This window comes from Loxodonta africana, chromosome 7, assembly GCF_030014295.1.
Source record: "Loxodonta africana isolate mLoxAfr1 chromosome 7, mLoxAfr1.hap2, whole genome shotgun sequence".
Classification (NCBI taxonomy): Eukaryota; Metazoa; Chordata; class Mammalia; order Proboscidea; family Elephantidae; genus Loxodonta; species Loxodonta africana.
In genome coordinates this window covers 3167572-3188502 of record NC_087348.1, presented here as the reverse complement: position 1 = coordinate 3188502, position 20931 = coordinate 3167572, and the positions used below count along the sequence as shown (strand labels likewise).

The window sequence follows — 20931 nt, the reverse complement described above, 5'->3', positions numbered from 1 at the left end:
CTCCTTTGCTCCAGGTGGGTTGGGACCAATCGATGCATCTTAGATGCCCGCTTGCTAGATTTTCAGACCCCAGACACCACTCACCAAAGTGAGATGCAGAACATTTTCTTAATAAACTTTATTATACCAGTTGACCTAGATGTTCCCTGAAACCATAGTCCCCAGACCCCTGCCCCTGCTACTCTGTACCTCGAAGTGTTTGGTTGTATTCAAGGAAACTTCTTTGCTTTTGGTTTAGTTCAGTTGTGCTGACTTTCCCTGTACTGTGTGTTGGCCTCCCTATCACCTAAGATAATTCTTGTGTACTATCTGGTTAGTGAATACCCCTCTCCCTCCGTCCCACCCTCATAATCATCAGTATTGGCTAGAATTTTGTTGAGAATTTTTGCATCTATGTTCATGAGTGATATTGGTCTGTAATTTTCTTTTTTTGTGCTGTCTTTGTCTGGTTTTGGTATCAGGGTTATGCTGGCTTCAGAAAACAAATTCAGAAGTATGCTTTCCTTTTCTATGTTCTGAAATAGTTTGAGTAGCACTGGCATGAGCTCTTCTGTGAGTGTTTGGTAGAATTCTCCAGTGAAGCCATGTGGCCCAGGGCCTGTTTTTGTTTGGAGTTTTTTTTATTACCTTTTCAATTTCTGTTCTTGTTAAGGGTCTGATCAGATTTTCAACTTCAGTTTGTGTTAGTTTAGGAGGTAGTGTGTTTCTAGAAATTTGTTGGAATATAGTTTTTCGTAGTACTCTGTCATGATCCTTTTTATTACAGTTGGGTCTGTTGTAATGTCCCCCATTTCATTTCATACCTGGGTTATTTGTGTCTTCTCCAGTTTTTCTTTTGTCAGTTTGGCCAGTGGCTTGCCGATTTTGTTGATCCTTTCAAAGAACCAGCTTTTGGTTTTGTTGATTCTTTCTATTTTTCTGTTCTCTGTTTCATTTATTTCTGCTCTGATCTTTATTATTTCCTTTCTTCTGGGGGCTGTGGCCTTCTTTTGCTGTTCTCTATTTCTTCACGTTGTGTTGCTAATGTTTTGATTTTGTCCCTTTTCTTCATGTTTGATGTGTGCATCTATTGCTATAAATTGCCCTCTGAGCACTGCCTTTGCTGTGTCCGAGAGGTTTTGGTATGCTGCGTTTTCATTCTCATTTGAATCTAGGATTTTTTGATTCCATCTTTGATTTCTTGTATTACCCACTGGTTTTTAAGCAGAGTATTATTCAGTTCCCATGTATTTTATATTTTTTCCTTGGTCTTCCTGTTGTTAATTTCTACTTTGTGGCATTGTGATCAGAGAAGATACTTGATATTATCTCACTGTTTTGTATTTTGGTAAGGGTTGCTTTGTGGCCTTGTTGTTGTTAGGTGCCGTCGTGTCGGTTCTGACTCATAGCAACCCTATGGACAACTGAACAAAACACTGCCCGGTCCTGCACCATCCTTACAATCGTTGTTATGCTCGAGCTCATTGTTGCAGCCACTGTGTCAATCTACCTTGTTGAGGGGCTTCCTCTTCCGCTGACCCTGTACTCTGCCAAGCACGACGTCCTTCTCCAGGGACTGATCCCTCCTGACAGCATGTCCAAAGTATGTCAGATGCAGTCTTGCCATCCTTGCCTCTAAGGAGCGTTCTGGCCGTGCTTCTTCTAAGACAGATTTGTTCGTTCTTTTGGCAGTCCATGGTATATTCACTATTCTTTGCCAACACCACAATTCAAAGGCGTCAACTCTTCTTCGGTCGTCCTTATTCATTGTCTAGCTTTCACATGCATATGATGTGATTGAAAATACCATGGCTTGGGTCGGACCTTAGCCTTCAAGGTGACATCTTTGCTCTTCAACACTTTAAAGGTCCTTTGCAGCAGATTTACCCAATGCATTGCGTCTTTTGATTTCTTGACTGCTGCTTCCATGGCTGTTGATTGTGGATTCAAGTAAAATGAAATCCTTGACAACTTCAGTGTTTTCTCCGTTTATCATGATGTTGCTCATTGGTCCAGTTGTGAGGATTTTTGTTTTCTTTACGTTGAGGTGCAATCCATACTGAAGGCTGTGGTCTTTGATCTTCATTAGTAAGTGCTTCAAGTCCTCTTTACTTTCAGCAAGCAAGGTTGTGTCATCTGCATAACACAGGTTGTTAATGAGTCTTCCTCCAATCCTGATGCCCTGTTCTTCATATAGTCCAGTTTCTCGGATTATTTGCTCAGCATACAGATTGAATAGGTATGGTGAAAGAATACGACCCTGATGCACTTTCCTGCCTTTAAGCCAATCAGTATCCTCTTGTTCTCTCTGAACAACTGCCTCTTGATCTAGATAAAGGTTCCTCATGAGCACAATTAAGTGTTCTGGAATTCCCATTCTTCACAATGTTATCCATAATTTGTTACGATCCACACAGTCCAATGCCTTTGCATAGTCAATAAAACACAGGTAAACATCCTTCTGGTATTCTCTGCTTTCAGCCAGGATCCATCTGACATCAGCAATGATATCCCTGGTTCCATGTCCACTTTGGAAACCGGCCTGAATTTCTGGCAGTTCCCTGTTGATACACTGCTGCAGCTGTTTTTGAATGATCTTCAGCAAAATTTTGCTTGCATTTGATATTAATGATATTGCTGTATAATTTCCACATTCGGTTGGATCACTTTTCTTGGAAATAGACATAAATATGGATCTCTTCCAATCAGTTGGCCAGGAAGCTGTCTTCCATATTTCTTGGCATAGACAAGTGAGCACCTCCAGCGCTGCATCTGTTTGTTGAAACATTTCAATTGATATTCCATCCAAAAACATTGGAGCCTTGTTTTTCGCCAGTGCCTTCAGAGCAGCTTGGACTTCTTCCTTCAGTACCATCGGTTCCTGATCATATGCCACCTCTTGAAATGGTTGAATATCGACTAATTCTTTCTGGTATAATGACTCTGTGTATTCCTTCCATCTTCTTTTGATGCTTCCTGTATAGTTTAATATTTTCCCCATAGAATCCTTCACTATTGCAACTCAAGGCTTGAATTTTTACTTCCATTCTTTCAGCTTGAGAAATGCCAAGCGTGTTCTTTCCTTTTGGTTTTCCATCTCCAGCTCTTTGCACATGTCATTATAATACTTACTTTGTCTTCCCGAGAGGCCCTTTGAAATCTTCTGTTCAGTTCTTTTACTTCATCAATTCTTCCTTTTGCTTTAGCTGCTCAACATTCGTGAGCAAGTTTCAGAGCCTCCTTTGACATCCATCTTGGTCTTTTCTTTCTCTTCTGTCTTTTCAGTGACCTCTTGCTTTCTTCATGTATAATGTTCTTGATGTCATTCCACAACTCGTCTGGTCTTCAATCACTAGTGTTCAGTGCGTCAAATCTATTCTTCAGATGGTCTCTAAATTCAGGTGGGATATACTCAAGGTCATATTTTGGCTCTCGTGGACTTGCTCTGATTTTCTTCAGTTTCAGCTTGAACTTGCATTTGAGCAATTGATGGTCTGTTCCACAGTCGGCCCCTGGCCTTGTTCTTGAGGCCTAAGATGTGGCGTACTCTGGAGAACGTTCCATGTGTGTTGGAAAAGAATGTGTGCTTTGTAGCTGTTGGGTGGAGTGTTCTGTATATGCCTGTGAGGTCATGTTGGCTGATTGTGGACTTTAGATCTTCTGTATCTTTGTTGAGTTTCTTTCTAGATATTCTGTCCTTTACTGTGAGTGGTGTGTTGAAGTTTCCTACTCTTGTCGTGGAACTGTCAGTTTATCTTTTCATTGCTGTTAGAGTTTGTTTTATGTATTTTGGAGCCCTGTCGTTGGGTGCGTAGATATTTATTATGGTTATGTCTCCATGATGGATTGTCCCTCTAATCATTATATAATGCTCTTATTTGTCTTTTACGGTGGATTTTGTTTTAAATCTGATATTGGTATTGCTACTCCAGCTTTTTTTTTGGAAGCTGTTTGCATGATATATTTTTTTCCATCCTTTGATTTTAATAAATTGTCTCTTGTGGACAGCATATTGATGGGTCCTGTTTTTTAATTCATTCTGTTGCTCTTTGTCTCTTTATGGGTGTATTTAGGCCATTTACATTCAGTGTAATTATTGATAGGTGTGAGTTTATTGCTGGCGTTTTGTAGTGCCTTTTTTTTTTCTTTTGTGGTGTTGACATTTTCTTTTTCCTTTTACTCTCCTATGCTGAATTCCTTTGTTTGTGAATTTTTTGTTTGTTTGTTTCGTTCATTTTTGAAGATTTTGTGTTTACCGAGACTTTATGTTTCTCTTCTTTATTTTGATGCGTAGGGTTTGTTAACTTTCTTTGTGGTTACCTTGAAATTTACCCTTATCTTCCTAAGTTTGAGCCAGTCTTATTATTTGGTATCACCTTGACTTCCTCTCCATTTGAAAGTTCTATACCTACAGTATTTATTGCCTTTTTTATTGTTCTGATGTTGTTGTCATTTGCAGATAAACCTGGCTGGTTACCTGTTGTAAATCTTTTAGTTTTGTTTTATCCTCGGGAGTTTATTACCTAGGTTGGTATCTGGCTGATATGGTCTTGCATCCTAGATTCAGGCAGTTGTTTGATGTTGTTTGTTCTCTAACCGAAAGACTGCCTTTAATAATTCTTGTAAATTTGGTTTGGTTTTTACATATTCCCTTAATATCTGTTTATCTGGAAATGCCCTGATTTCACCATGATATTTGAGTGAGAGTTTTGCATGATATATTATTCTTGGTTGACAATTTTTTCTTTCAAGGTTTTATATATGTCATCCCATTGCCTTCTTGCCTGCCTGGTTTCTGCCAAGCAATCAAAGTTTTGTCTTATTATTTCCCCTCTGAATATGACTTTTCATTTTCCTCCATCTGCTCTCAGGATTCTTTCTTTGTCTTTGGTTTTAGCAAGTGTGATTATGATATGCCTTGGTGATTTTCTTTTGGGGCCTGTCCTACATGGGGTTCACTGAGCTTCTTGGATGTTCAGCTTTTCATCTTTCATGATATTGGGGAAATTTTCTGTCACCAATTTAATGATCCTCTGTTTTCTGTTTTCTCCCCCTGTCCTGGGACTCCGATCACTCTTAGATTTTTGCTTTTGATTGTATCCCATATCATTCTCAGTGTTTCTTCATTTTTCTTTGTTTTTTTCCTCTGATTTTTCCCCAAACAAAGTGGTATCCAAGGATTTGTGAATTTCACTGATCCTCTCTTCCGTTGTTTCACACCTGCTCCTCATATGACAGTGTCCATTCCTGAAATTCACACCTGCTCCTCAGCCCTTCCGTGACACCGTCCATTGCTGCTCCTCAGCCCTCCTGTGACACCGTCCATTGCTGCTCCTCAGCCCTCCTGTGACACTGTCCATTTCTGCTCCTCAGCCCTCCTGTGACACCGTCTATTTCTGCTTCTCAGCCCTCCTGTGACACTGTCCATTTCTGCTCCTCAGCCCTTCCCTGACACTGTCTGTTGCTGCTTCTCAGCCCTTCCATGACACTGTCCATTTTTGGTCCTCAGCTCTTCATGACACTGTCCATTTCTGCTCCTCAGCCCTTCCATGACACTGTCCCTTTCTGCTCCTCAGCCCTCCTATGACACTGTCCATTTCTGCTCCTCAGCGCTTCTGTGACACCGTCCATTTCTGAAATCTTGTTGTTTATCCGTTGGATTTCTAATTGCTGTTTTTGTATGAGTTCTAGTTGTGAATTTATTTTACCATTTTGTTCCTGTATTATTTTCCTGAATTATCCTATTGTTTTGTCTGTCGTTTCTATGATCTTGTCTGTCTTTTCCTTGATTTTGTCTTTTTTTCTGTCATTTTTGTCTACGTTTTCCTTCATCTCTTGGGTAGCCCTAGGTATTGGAGATTTGAATTCCCTTTCAGGTAGTTCCAGTTCCTTTTCTTCTACTGGAAAGTTGTCTTCAGTTTTGTTTTGGACACCTATTTGAATCATCCGGTCCCTTTTTTTTTTTATATGTTTTGATATTGTCTGCTGTCTTTGGGACAGTCAGTAGTTATTTTCATCATTTACTGATTGCAGATTTGTTTGTTTCATCCTGCTTTTTTATTTGGTTATGTCTGAGCAGGTGAGCTGGGCAGTCTTTGTCTTTGTTGTTTGCTCATCTGTGGGCAGGATACTTCTCAGCACTTTGTCCAATGAGCGGGGCCACTTGCTCAGCTGTGGTACAGCAGGGCCAGTACAACCAAAGAGGAGGGCCTGGGCTGAGTCATTTGCAGCAGGTACTGGGGCTCACAGGGTGAGGCCGGGGTCAGTGCAGGGCAGTTCTGGCAGACTGCCTGTGCCATTCGAGGGTGTGATGCTCAGCACAAGGTGAAGATAGGCAGAAGGGACAAGGGAAGATGTGGAGTGTAGAGCTAAGTGAGTGTAGGAAAGAAGAGAAAGAGGAGAGAGAAACAGAAGCCCCCAAAAATAGTGCTAAGAGAGTCTGCTGTTGGATTGGTGCAGACCAGAGGACGCCATGTCTTGGTGGCTTTCTAGCTGGGCAATGTGGCACAGGCCATCAAGAAGGGACAGGTACAGGACATACAGCTAGGTGGCTGGGAAAAAGAAAAGGAAGAAATGGAGAGATAAGAAATTAAATTTAAAAAAGAGAGAGAGAGAAAGGCAGACATGGCCAGGTGGTCGGGAGAAGGAAAAGGAAGGAAGGTAGAGAGAGAGAGACAAGAAACTGAGAGGGGGGGAAAAATGCCAGGTGTTGGGAAGGAAGGAAGGTAGAGAGCGACAAGAAACAGAAGGGAAAAGAAAACAATTACCCCAAGGGAGCCAACTGTAGGCGGATCCCCACCAAGTGGTGCTGCACAGCTTGTCAAGAAGGACTGGCGATGGCACACAGTGCCACGTGTTCAGGAAAAGGATTAGGAAGGAAGGTAGAGAGAGACAAGAAACCAAGAAAAAAAAAAAGAAAAAAAAGTGCCCCTAGGGAGCCTACTGGTGCGGTTGCACGGACCGGGGCAGAGCTCCCTAGCCGAGCAGTGCAGCACAGCCTGTCAAGGAGCAGAGATGATACACGGTGCCAGGCGTCTGGGAGAAAGGAAAGGAAGGGAGGTAGACAAGAAACTGAGAAAAGAAAGGAAAAAAATGCTTGAGGGAGCCCTCTGGCTTTGTGGCACAAACCAGGGAAGAGACTCCCCAGCCAAGCAGTGCTCCACAGGCCATCTAGAAGGAGCAGATGGCACATGGTGCCAGGTGTTCAGGAATAAATAGAGGAAGGATGGTAGAAACAAGAAACTGAGGGGAAAAAAAAGTCCCAAGAGGGCCCACTGGCTTGGTGATGTGGGCCAGGGAAGTGGCTCCCTAGCTGAGTGGCACTGCATAGCCCGTCTAGAAGAAGCAGAGATGGTACACAGCTCCAAGCATTCAGGATAAAGGACAAGAAGGAAGGTAGAGAAAGACAAGAAAACCAAGAAACAAAAACAAAAACAAAATTTTAAAAAGGCCCCCCAGGGAGCCCACTGGCGTGGCACGGACCAGGGATGTGGCTTCCCATCTGAGCAGTGCTCACAGCCTGTCAAGAAGGAGCAGAGATGGCATGCAGAGCAAGAGAAGGGAAAGGAAGGAGGTGAGAGAGAGAAGTTGAAAGAAGCAAAATAAAGCAATAACGGCACCAAAAAAATGGCAGTGATAGAGCCAGCCAGTGCAAGTGGGACAAATCCAAGTGGCAAGGAGCCAGGGTCTCCCAGCCAAGTGACTGCAGCCCTCCAGAAACTGGCAGAGGCTGAGCAGAGGGAAGAAGGGAGGAGGGTGGGAAAGCATGTATCGCTGGTTACTGGGTGCTCTGTCTCCTGCAGGGAGCTCTGTGAAGCTGCCTTCCTGTACTCCCTGTCCACCATACGTGGTGGCTGAGGGGTCCAAGATGGCGAATCTGTGCCACCTTGCCTGATAGGGGACCTCTAGTCTGTAGGGCTCCTAGCTGTCTGGTTTCTGTCAGTTTCTTACTCCATTCGGTGCTTGGTTGAGTTCTTTATCCTTTCATTTGATGCATATGGTTCCAGGGTTGATGTTTGTCTATGTTTTACTTAGTTTTTCATGTCTTTGCCGTGGAGTGATGGCATGGTGCTTCAGTGTGTAGCGCCATGTTGGCTCCGCTGCACTGGTATTTCTTAGTGGCAGCCACTGGAAGAAGTGGAGGCAGACTGAAGTTGAATGGAGCAGCGGGGCACACTGGTGCTGGGGGCAGGGGGTGCCAGCCAAACTTGGGGCCTCACATTTGCTGGCTTTGTTACTTCTGTTACAAAGATTTTCCTTCACACAAAAATGGGGCCTTGGGTAAAAGGGGTACCCTGATCCTCTTCCTTCTGGGCTCTCCCTGCCAGAGTAGCCGCCCCTAACAGCCCATCCAACCTGGCCCCCCTGCACTCTGAGTTCAGGGTCACGCTGAGTGTCACCCAGGTGGCCCTTCTCCTTTATGCCAGCTCCCCCTGCTGGTCATCTGTGGAACCTCACAGGACACCAAGAAGCCTGACAGAGTCCACGTAGCGTAGATCTGAGAGCTGAAGGGTCAGAAGGAGATGTGCACCAAGAGCCCACCCCTCTTCCCCCTCTCTGCGGCTTTAGGAACAGAGCGCTGCCAGCACTCAGGTGTCATGGGTCCCAGCTTGCTGCCTCCAGGAGCCAGTCGGCAGAATTCCTGCGTTCTCTGGCATTTTACTTTACAAATGTACCTTGTGTTGACAGCCTTGCAGACTGGCCATTTCACCCCAAGTTGTGTCTTTTAAGCTGGATCCATGGGTTGGAGCCACAGCTCTCTTACTTCCTGTCTGTGGGCTCTGTGGACACCAGGCCCATCTGTATGCCCTGTGACAGCAGTCAGGTTTTGTGGTGGCCAGTAATGCCACTATGGGCTGTTTTGTGTCTGTCTCTGGGTGCATGGGTGCCAGAGCCCCCGGGAGAGGAACTGTTGGGCCTGAGGGGTTGTGTCTGGGTGCCTGTCAGATCCCCAACCCTCCCCTGCCATCCACACATCCGTAAGTCACAGAAGGATGCACGGACTCAGCACATCACTGCACTCAGGGCTGAGACTCATCCCAAGGGCAGGCTGTGTGTGGCCTGTGAGCAGGAGCCCAGGTAGAGTCTGGAGGGGTCCGCACACAGCTCCCAACGCTTTCCTGCCCCGGAGGTCACACCCAGCCCACTCTCCCCCTGCAGCAAAAACACAGCTCCACACGTGGACGGCATCTGCCCAGGGAAGCCCCTGAGAGACTCTGCACCCAGATCTTCATTGGTGCTGGTTGCCTGGCGAGCACCGCAATTCCTGACTCCAGCAGGAAAGTGTTCTGTGTAAACCACCGTGTTTGTGCAGACAGTCCAGGCAGCGGCTCCTTGGGCTGCGGCATCCCAGCCTCCGCAGCTGCCGGAACGGCTCGTTTCCCAGAAGCCTACCAAGGGCCTTCCTGAAGGTGGTAGCCTCCAGCCTGTGGGCGACTCTTCTGCACGGTGATGACACCAGGTTGTTGTCCAGAATGTCGTCTGCGTTGATGCCAACGCTCAGGATTGTCGGGCTCTGACCTTCACGCCAGGAAGGGTATAGAGTGGCAGCACTGGGGTTGGAGTTTGCGTTTCTCCGACCGCTCGTGAGGCTGGCTGTGTTCTTACGGGCTCACCTGCCCCCATGCTGCCTCTCTGCACATGCCTTTTGTCCCTTTCTTCGTTGGGTGATTTGTTGTGTTTTTATTGGCCTGTGATTAGCCTGTGTGTCCCAGATGGTAATCCTTTGTTAATAAAACATGTTGCAAATAACCAAAAAAAGAGAAAAAAACTTGGCCTTTGAGTCGATTCCGACTTAGAGCAACCCTATAGGACAGAGTCGAACCGCCCCATAGGGTTTTCGAGGAGCAGCTAGCGGCCAACCTTTTGGTTAGCAGCTGAACTCTTAACCACTGTGCCACTGGGGCTCTGTGTTGCAAATACCTTCTCCCGATTTTTACCTTATGTTTTGATTTTCCTCTAATGAACCAAAACCAAACCAGCTGCTGTGGAGTTGGCTCCAACTCATGGCGACCCCATGTGTATCAGAGTAGAACTGTGCTCCGTGTCCGACTCACGGCGACCCCCATGTGTATCAGAGTAGAACTGTGCTCCGTGTCCGACTCACGGCGACCCCCATGTGTGTCAGAGTAGAACTGTGCTCCGTGTCCGACTCACGGCGACCCCATGTGTGTCAGAGTAGAACTGTGCTCCGTGTCCGACTCACGGCGACCCCATGTGTGTCAGAGTAGAACTGTGCTCCGTGTCCGACTCACGGCGACCCCATGTGTGTCAGAGTAGAACTGTGCTCCGTGTCCGACTCACGGCGACCCCATGTGTGTCAGAGTAGAACTGTGCTCCGTGTCCGACTCACGGCGACCCCACGTGTGTCAGAGTAGAACTGTGCTCCGTGTCCGACTCACGGCGACCCCACGTGTGTCAGAGTAGAACTGTGCTCCGTGTCCGACTCACGGCGACCCCATGTGTGTCAGAGTAGAACTGTGCTCCGTGTCCGACTCACGGCGACCCCATGTGTGTCAGAGTAGAACTGTGCTCCGTGTCCGACTCACGGCGACCCCATGTGTGTCAGAGTAGAACTGTGCTCCGTGTCCGACTCACGGCGACCCCCATGTGTATCAGAGTAGAACTGTGCTCCGTGTCCGACTCACGGCGACCCCATGTGTGTCAGAGTAGAACTGTGCTCCGTGTCCGACTCACGGCGACCTCATGTGTATCAGAGTAGAACTGTGCTCCGTGTCCGACTCACGGCGACCCCATGTGTGTCAGAGTAGAACTGTGCTCCGTGTCTGACTCACGGCGACCCCATGTGTGTCAGAGTAGAACTGTGCTCCGTGTCCGACTCACGGCGACCCCATGTGTGTCAGAGTAGAACTGTGCTCCGTGTCCAACTCACGGCGACCCCCATGTGTATCAGAGTAGAACTGTGCTCCGTGTCCGACTCACGGCGACCCCATGTGTGTCAGAGTAGAACTGTGCTCCGTGTCTGACTCACGGCGACCTCATGTGTGTCAGAGTAGAACTGTGCTCCGTGTCCGACTCACGGTGACCCCATGTGTATCAGAGTAGAACTGTGCTCCGTGTCCGACTCACGGCGACCCCATGTGTGTCAGAGTAGAACTGTGCTCCGTGTCTGACTCATGGCGACCCCATGTGTGTCAGAGTAGAACTGTGCTCCGTGTCTGACTCATGGCGACCTCATGTGTATCAGAGTAGAACTGTGCTCCGTGTCCGACTCACGGCGACTCCATGTGTGTCAGAGTAGAACTGTGCTCCGTGTCTGACTCATGGCGACCTCATGTGTATCAGAGTAGAATTGTGCTCCGTGTCCGACTCATGGCGACCCCATGTGTATCAGAGTAGAACTGTGCTCCGTGTCCGACTCATGGCGACCCCATGTGTGTCAGAGTAGAACTGTGCTCCGTGTCTGACTCATGGCGACCCCATGTGTGTCAGAGTAGAACTGTGCTCCGTGTCTGACTCATGGCGACCCCATGTGTGTCAGAGGAGAACTGTGCTCCGTGTCCGACTCATGGCGACCCCATGTGTCAGAGTAGAACTGTGCTCCGTGGGGTTTTCAATGGCTGGTTTTTCAGAAATATATTACCAGGCGTTTCTTCTAAGGCACCTCAGGGCGGATTCAACCTCCAACCTTTCAGTGAGTAATTGAGCACAAACCGTCCGTACCACCAGGGATGCCTCCTAATCAGCAGAGGGTCCTAATTTTATTGGAATCAAACGTGTCAGGTTTTTTTCCTCTAGTTTAGACTTTTGTGTCTTAAGAAGCCTTCCCACTGGGAGACAAAAAGGTATTCTCCTGTATTTCTTCCTAAAGTCACTAGAGTGTGGCCGTTTGCATGTAAGCCTTCAGTCTCTCTAGAATTAGTTTCTGTGAGCGGTGTCAGTAGGCATCCAGCCACTTCCTCCCCCAAATACAGAAGCCCCTCCTTCCCCCAGGGGTCTGCAGTGCCATCCCTGCTCTGGGTCAGGTTCTCAGACACGCGTGGCGCCCTCTGTGCACCACTCGAATTTCTTGCTCTCAGTCCCTGCTGTCTAGCAGGGCCTGCGGCTCTCGCGGTGTGTCCTGGCAGTCTGCAGCCTGTCAGCTTCCACGCAGGATACGGGGGTTCTAAGTGGAATTGTATCCTATCCGAGAATTGTCAGGGATCCCGCTTTCAGCTTTGTTGACCCTCCCTATTCTGCCTTTTCGGTTTCATTAATTTTTGCCCTTTCTTAATGACCTCATTCCCTCTTCTTTCTTCCTGTTTCTCCTGCTCTTTTTGCCTCATTTCTGAAAAGTGGAGTTTAGCTCATTGTCTGGTTGGAGCGTTTCGGGCCACACGTTTTCTCTTAAGTGTCATTGTTTGCCACTTCTGTAAATTTTGACGACATTCACTTCCGAAGAATTTTTTATTTCCGTTTTGATGTCTTTTAACTCCAGGGATTTATTCAGTAGTATGTTTTTAATTCCCAGGTGTATGGTGTTCTTCAGATTAGCTTTCTGTGGGGCACTCGTGACTTCGTTGCGCACCGGTCAGTGGAAGCGGTCGGGCCACGCCGGGTCTGAGGACGGAGGGCCTCGTGGGCAGTTGGCGTTGGAAATGCCCTTCCATGCTCGAGAAGCTTCTGTGTTCTCTAAGTGTTCGGTGCAGAGCTCTCCACACCGCCCAGTAAATCAGGCTTGTTGCCCGTGTTGTTAGTGTTTTTATATCTTCACCAACTCCTTTTGCCCCTTAGGATGGTAGGTGTGCCCGTTTCTCTCTGACCTATCGCTTTTTTGCTGTATAAATTTTATGGCTATTTGGATGAGGGTATTCCAGCTTGAAGTGGTCACATCTTCCTAGGTAATGAAATCTTTTAGCATCTTGTGGCCCGTTCCTTCCCTCGTAATATCCACAAACCCACCATCCCCACCGAGCACTAATGACATTAGCCTGAGAGCCTACGAGCATCTCCTTGCCCCCAGTGCCCACCCCTTCCCTGAGGAAACTGGCTTCTCTCTTTGTTGTGTGTCCTTGTGCCTGGGGACTCTCTTGTCACTGCGTGGCTGGGGCACTGATTGGAAACCCAGCCTTCCAGTCCTGCCTTTAGTCAGGAAAGCCCATTGTCTTTCTTAGGTATGTTCCTGGCCTCTTCCTGGATTTTAGCCCCTCTGGCTTTTCTCTCCGTGCTTGCTTTTCCTCCTCCCTGGCCTTTGGTCATGGCCAATTCCTTTCCTGTCCTTCGCTAGTTTGAGCATCTCAGTTTCTGTTCTTTTACTGGTTACACTGGAAATTGTACTGTTTCTGCTTAGCTTAGTGACCTGGCTAAATGGCCTTCCCCCACTTTCCCAAGCAGTACAAGGACCTGTAGAACAATTCAACTCAGTTGTGGACTCCTGATTTCCATGCTGTTTCTATCTAGTATTTTATGTGTCATTTATTAAAACCCTACGAATTAGATGGGGCTGCTGTTATTTTGTTATTGTTATTATTATTGGAACCCCTGGGGGGTGCAGTTGGTTCACTCACTCAGCTACTAACTGAAAGGCTGGAGTCCGCCCAGAGGTGCCTTGGAAGAAAGGCCTGGGAGTCTTCTTCCAAAATATCAGCCACTGAAAACACAATAGAGCCCAGTTCTACCCAGACACTCATGGGGTTGCCTCTGGACATCCGGTCCCGCCAGTCTGCTTTTCCTCCACTCTCTCGCAGACCCCCATCTGTGGGCTCCATGTTTGTCTGTCTCTCTCGTGGGCATTGTCCTCAGTGAGATGAGAGCTCTCCAGGGTTCAGGCCAGGGACTGCGTGCCCTTGAACTCAGGGAGCTGATGGGGCCGACTCTGCCCTCACTCACATCCGTCGTGTGAACCCCTGAGCCAGTGTCAGTATCTCCTGTCTTCTCCTCAGGTGCTGCTGGAGGCAGCCAAGGACCTGCTCTCTGACTGGCTGGACTCCAGGTTTGGCAGCGAGGTGACAGACAACTCCATCTTCTCCAAACTGCCCCAGTTCTGGGAGGAAGAGTTCCACAAAGACATGGCGGCTCTGAACGTGAGTGTGTGCTCGCCGTGCCTGCCCTGCATCCCCTGTGTGGTCCAGGCCACCGTCAGCTCACAAACTAAATGACGTCAGATTGACCTTGAACTTGAGCCGAGGGGTGCAGGGCCCCTTGCTGTGCAAACTGGAGATGTCGTTTCTATGGGGCGTGTTTGTCAGAGACGAAGTTTCCAGAAGGGAAGACATCCAGGAATTCCTCGTTCTCGTCACCCACAGGTCCTCCCTCCGGATGTCTTAACGCGGGTCAGTGAATATGTGCCCGAAATTGTGAGCTTTGTGCAGGGGATCGTGGACAACGGTTACGGGTAAGCGCGATGGCCCCTCAGGGCCGCGTAACCTCCCATGAGGATCTGCTGAGCAGAGCTGCACTCTGTGTCCCGGGCAGTGTCCTGGGCAGGGTTCCGGGAGAGCAGGGGGCTCAGCCACGTTCCTTCACGTCCCCCGCAGTGGCCTTCTCGCTGCCCCTCTGTGTTCTTAGTTGTGCTGGCTTTCGTAACTGAGGGCTGCCCTGTGAACAGAGCCCTCTTGGTTTTTCGCTTTTTTTTTTTACTATTAATATTTTATCTTATTTTTGGTGGAAATATACACAGCAAAACCCATTTCTGCAGTTCCTAGACATAATAATCGGTGATGTTGGTTAAAGGAACCCTGGTGGTGCAGTGGTTAGGCACTCAGCTGCTAACTGAAAGGTCAGCAGTTCGAATCCTCCGTGGGAGAAAGATGTGGCAGCCTGCTTCCATAAAGATTACAGCCTTGGAAACCCTATGGGGCAGTTCTACTCTGTCCTCTTGGGTTGCTAGGAGTTGGTGTCGACTCGACGGCAACAAGTTCGGTTTTTTTCCGACTTTGACGTTGGTTACCTTCTTCACATTGTGTCAACATCCTTGTTATTTCTGATCTGGTTGTTTTGGTCCCGTTGACTTAAGCTTCCTGCCCCGCAACCTTCTCGTCTATGCTTTGCTTATATAGTAGTAACTGTTAGGCCAGGTGTTTAACCATACAAACCCTACCACTTTGCTCGAGGCAAGAGGGTAGAGGGTGCCGGCTATACCCAACCCGCCCCCAGAGGCCTCGCAGGCTCCCTGTTACAGCTCGGCCTAAACCAGGAACCAGGGCCATTCTAGCACCAAGGCGGCAGGCATCTGGCTGACAAGCCTTCTGACCAGGCCCAGCAGCTGCTGGGGACTGTGGGAAGGAGGAGAGAGTGCCCCCAGTCTGCCAGGAAGCTCGGCAGTGAAGGTCATCGTGGCCACAGAGGGGTAGGCACAGCCAGGCACCATCCAGCCACCTGTGGCTGGGGTCATCTATGGTACGGGGCAGACTTGGAGCACACTGCCCTCGCCCTGTACCTGAGGCCGTGGGCTGCACTCAGCACTATGTTGCTAAACTGCAGTTTTAGCGGCTCTTTGTTATGATTCCACCGAGTGGTGTTCCTGCCCATCAGGCGGACACCGTGGCTCTAGGTGAGCCATTCCAACATCATCTGACTGCGCTAGGCACCCTTAGGGTCTCAGAGATTAACGTGAAGAAGCCGACAAACGAGAGAGGGACATGAACAGGTATCTGTCAGAAGCCCTCAGCATGTTCACTGTGCCCTTGCTCTGGGAGCTGCACTGCTGGCCAGTGTGGGTCGCAGGCACACACAGTCCTGGCTCAGGTCACGGCATGTCTGTCACCTGGGGCCGCTGTAACACGCCATGAGTGGGTGGCTGAAGGAACAGACTTTTATATTCTCACAGTTCAGGAGGTGCAGAGTCCGAATCAGGGCTCGGCCAGGTCAGGTCCTCCTTGTCAGCAGCCCCTGGGCGTCTGTGGGTCCTGGGCTTGTGGATGACCCTCACGTGGCATCTGTCTTCTCCACGGGCTTCTCTGTCAAATCTGCTCTTCCTACGACTCAGAAGTGATTAGATTTAGAACCCACCCTGCCTGGGCCTGGTCTGGGTAACACAGCAATGAAAACCCTGTTCCCAAACAGGATCACATCCGCAGGTATAGGGGTCAGGACTCCAACACACATTTTGGGGAGCAGGTGGATGGGAGCTGCAGGGACGGACAGACGGATGGATGGATGAAGTGAAGTTGGGTGAGAGTCCCCGAGAGCAGAGCGGGTTCTGGGGAAGTGTTTGCGTCCCCTCCTACCTCCCCCGTGAAACACAGATCCCTGCAAGGACGGATTACCCAACAAGGAAGGTGCGCACAGGCTTGTTTGTACTCACTCACTAGGCTGTTGCGCGTGATCTCTCCTGTCTTTCACCATGTGAAATCGTGCACTGCAGGTCAGTAGGTGAACACGTATAAGCCCGGGCGTATCTTTTTATCTTGCTTTACTGTGAGACTGTTTGTGTCTTGCTTTCTATAACCCCGTGCATACCTTGCTTACCGTGAGCCTGCGTGTAACTTGCCTGCACGTTTCTTGCTTGCTGGGTAATCCGCCCGAGATCCCTGCAGGGCAGCAGAGACTACTTGTCAAACCTGGTGACACATGCGGCCCGGGCTTAGAGGATGGATCCTTCCGCCCAGAATATCTGGGAGCACGTCGTGGAGGCAGAGGCAAGAGCTTCGCAGAACGGCTTTGTCGTCACCAGAGGCAGGGGCAGGCGGGGGCCGTGCAGTCACAGAATGTGGAATACCCGCGTCCCCCAGGGCAGGGTCTGCAGGAAGGACATGCCACTCAAGGAAGTGAGGGTCTGCCTCTGTGGCCTGGGGTCCTTGTCATGTGCCTGCCCAGCCCACACGGCCAGCATGGTTTTTAGGGGCTCATCAGAGGGCATGAGGGCCAACCTGCGAACCAAATCTTGAGGGTAGGAGCAGAGACTAGAGCAGAGAGGGGCTTGGTGACCCTGTGTTACAGATGGAATTGTGTCCCTAAAAATAATTGTTGAGTCCTGACCCCTGTACCTGTGGATGTGACCCTGTTTAGGAACAGGGTTTTCTTTGTTGCAAATCAATGAGGCCCTACCAGTGCCGGGTGGGCCCTAAATCCAGTTACATCTGACTTAAAAAGAGCACTTCAGACACAGACACAAACAAGGACAAACAAGGGAAGACACCATGTGAGGATCACCGGGGAAGCCAGGAGTGCCGGGCTATAGAAGCTGAAGGAAACAAGGAGCTTCCCCAGAGCTGACAGAGAGAGCCCTCCCCTAGACCTGGTGCCCTGAAAGCCGACTTCTAGCCTCCAGAACTGTGAGAAAATAAATTTGTTTGTTAAAGCCACATATGCAGTGTTTCTGTTACAGCAGCACTGGGAGGCTGAGGCGCCCTCTTTGTTCTCAGCGTCGTCCTTATGGGGTTTCTCAACGCCCTCTGGCTCTGCTGAATCTTCCCCCTTTCTCTCTGTCTTCCAGCTATGCCTCCAACGGGTCTGTCTACTTTGACACTATGAACTTTGCCTCGAGTGAGAAACACTCCTATGCGAAGCTGGTGCCCGAAGCCGTGGGGGACCAGAAAGCGCTCCAGGAAGGGGAAGGTAAGATGGGAAAACAGACCATGGAGGGGTCAGGGTGCACCCCCACACCTGTCCTTGGGGTCCACGGGGTGCACGGGACTGTCGCTTAGGGTCACCAGAAGCAGTGTTGTCATCACCTGAAGGAAGTGTCATGGTTTTCCACACTAACACCACAAAATGCATCATTCTTTAAGACACAAAAAGGTGAGCAAAGCAAGGCCATTTTGGTGTGTGTAGCAGCCCTGGGGTCTTCGCCTGCAGGGCAGGTGTTTGTGTGTGTGACGATACCGTGAGCTAGCTCCGCTGTGTGACACTGCAACTGTGAAGTGGTATTTGACAATGGCCCCTGCGCCCTTCTCGATCCAGATACCTTAAACAGAGACGCAGGTTTTTTACGGGCCAGACAGAATCCAGTTTGTCAGATCCTCGCGTGGCATAAATGTTTTCTCCATCCTGACTCCATGCATGAGTTTGGGGACACACCCCAGAACCCCAGTTTTGAGACGTCAAGGTCCCTGCAGAGCACTGACCGCTTTCCTCACCTGGGGACACGCTGTGTTGTACCCACAGGGCTTCTGGAGGGCAGTTAGGCCTTAGAAGCGTTCATGCTTTTTGACCAGGTAATTTCACCTTCATGGCTCTGTTCTAAATACCAGGACCTAAAACAAATGTGAGGACCCCATGTGCGTCAGAGCAGAACCAGGCTCCGCGGGGTTTTCAGCGGCTGACTTTGCAGAAGTAGATTGCTTTGTCTTTCTTCCAAGGTGCCTGTGGGTAGACTCGAGTCTCCAGCCTTTCAATTAACAACCAAGCATGTTCACCATGTGCACCCCCCGGGGCATACCCAGGGTCATACTTGGGGTTACAATGAGTTGGGATCAACCTGACAGCAACCGGTAGCTGGTAAAACAGAACAACGCAAACACTGAAAAGAGATACGCTGAGCCAGGGCCGCACCCTCGGGGGCACCGTGGTCAAGAGATGCACTGAGCCAGGGCAGCACCCTCGGGGGCACCGTGGTCCAGAGATGCACTGAGCCAGGGCCGCACCCTCGGGGGCACCGCGGGCCAGAGATGCACTGAACCAGGGCAGCACCCTCGGGGGCACCGCAGTCCAGAGATGCGCTGAGCCAGGTCCACACCCTCGGGGGCACCGCGGTCCAGAGATGCACTGAGCCAGGGCCGCACCCTCGGGGGCACCGTGGTCCAGAGATGCACTGAGCCAGGGCCGCACCCTCGGGGGCACCGCGGTCCAGAGATGCACTGAGCCAGGGCGGCACCCTCGGGGGCACCGCGGTCCAGAGACGCACTGAGCCAGGGCCGCACCCTCGCGGGCACCGCGGTCCAGAGATGCACTGAGCCAGGGCAGCACCCTCGGGGGCACCGCGGTCCAGAGATGCACTGAGCCAGGGCCGCACCCTCGGGGGCACCGCGGTCAAGAGATGCACTGAGCCAGGGCCGCACCCTCGGGGGAACCGTGGTCAAGAGATGCACTGAGCCAGGGCCGCACCCTCGGGGGAACCGTGGTCAAGAGATGCACTGAGCCAGGGCCGCACCCTCGGGGGACCGTGGTCAAGAGATGCACTGAGCCAGGGCCGCGCCCTCGGGGGACCGTGGTCAAGAGATACACTGAGCCAGGTCCGCGCCCTCGGGGGACCGTGGTCAAGAGATGCACTAAGCCAGGGCCGCACTGTCGGTGGCACCGTGGTGAAGAGATGCACTGAGCCAGGGCGGCACCCTCGGGGGCACCGCGGTCCAGAGATGCACTGAGCCAGGGCCGCACCCTCGGGGGCACCGCGGTCAAGAGATGCGCTGAGCCAGGGCCGCACCCTCGGGGGCACCGCGGTCAAGAGATGCGCTGAGCCAGGGCCGCACCCTCGGGGGCACCGTGGTCAAGAGATGCACTGAGCCAGGGCAGCACCCTCGGGGGCACCGTGGTCCAGAGATGCACTGAGCCAGGGCCGCACCCTTGGGGGCACCGCGGGCCATAGATGCACTGAACCAGGGCAGCACCCTCGGGGGCACCGCAGTCCAGAGATGCACTGAGCCAGGTCCACACCCTCGGGGGCACCGCGGTCCAGAGATGCACTGAGCCAGGGCCGCACCCTCGGGGGCACCACGGTCAAGAGATGCGCTGAGCCAGGTCCGCACCCTCGGGGGCACCGTGGTCAAGAGATGCACTGAGCCAGGTCCGCACCCTCGGGGGACCGTGGTCGAGGTGCACTGAGCCAGGTCCGCACCCTCGGGGGGACCGTGGTCAAGAGATGTACTGAGCCAGGGCCGCACCCTCGGGGGCACCGTGGTCAAGAGATGCACTGAGCCAGGGCTGCACCCTCGGGGGAACCGTGGTCAAGAGATGCACTGAGCCAGGGCCGCACCCTCGGGGGAACCGTGGTCAAGAGATGCACTGAGCCAGGGCCGCACCCTCGGGGGAACCGTGGTCAAGAGATGCACTGAGCCAGGGCCGCACCCTCGGGGGACCGTGGTCAAGAGATGCACTGAGCCAGGGCCGCGCCCTCGGGGGACCGTGGTCAAGAGATACACTGAGCCAGGTCCGCGCCCTCGGGGGACCGTGGTCAAGAGATGCACTAAGCCAGGGCCGCACTGTCGGTGGCACCGTGGTGAAGAGATGCACTGAGCCAGGGCGGCACCCTCGGGGGCACCGCGGTCCAGAGATGCACTGAGCCAGGGCCGCACCCTCGGGGGCACCGCGGTCAAGAGATGCGCTGAGCCAGGGCCGCACCCTCGGGGGCACCGCGGTCAAGAGATGCGCTGAGCCAGGGCCGCACCCTCGGGGGCACCGTGGTCAAGAGATGCACTGAGCCAGGGCAGCACCCTCGGGGGCACCGTGGTCCAGAGATGCACTGAGCCAGGTCCACACCCTCGGGGGCACCGTGGTCAAGAGATGCGCTGAGCCAGGGCCGCACCCTCGGGGGCACCGTGGTCAAGAGATGCACTGAGCCAGGGCAGCACCCTCGGGGGCACCGCGGGCCAGAGATGCACTGAACCAGGGCAGCACCCTCGGGGGCACCGCAGTCCAGAGATGCACTGAGCCAGGTCCACACCCTCGGGGGCACCGCGGTCCAGAGATGCACTGAGCCAGGGCCGCACCCTCGGGGGCACCACGGTCAAGAGATGCGCTGAGCCAGGTCCGCACCCTCGGGGGCACCGTGGTCAAGAGATGCACTGAGCCAGGTCCGCACCCTCGGGGGACCGTGGTCGAGGTGCACTGAGCCAGGTCCGCACCCTCGGGGGGACCGTGGTCAAGAGATGTACTGAGCCAGGGCCGCACCCTCGGGGGCACCGTGGTCAAGAGATGCACTGAGCCAGGGCCACACCCTCGGGGAACCGTGGTCAAGAGATGCACTGAGCCAGGGCCGCACCCTCGGGGGAACCGTGGTCAAGAGATGCACTGAGCCAGGGCCGCACCCTCGGGGGAACCGTGGTCAAGAGATGCACTGAGCCAGGGCCGCACCCT

The 20931-nt window shown here is 51.5% G+C and overlaps 1 protein-coding gene across 8 annotated transcripts in view; it reads left to right on the top strand.

Moving 5' to 3' along the window:
- The window catches only part of CARS1 (cysteinyl-tRNA synthetase 1), a 108003-nt gene that overhangs the window by 55906 nt on the left and 31166 nt on the right, over nt 1-20931 (top strand). For all 8 annotated transcript variants that reach the window (XM_064287592.1, XM_064287590.1, XM_010601917.3 and 5 more), the window contains 3 exons: nt 13860-14000; nt 14223-14311; nt 17354-17475. In XM_064287592.1, coding sequence (XP_064143662.1) covers nt 13860-14000; nt 14223-14311; nt 17354-17475 — 352 coding nt within the window. The remainder of the gene's footprint in view (nt 1-13859; nt 14001-14222; nt 14312-17353; nt 17476-20931) is intronic.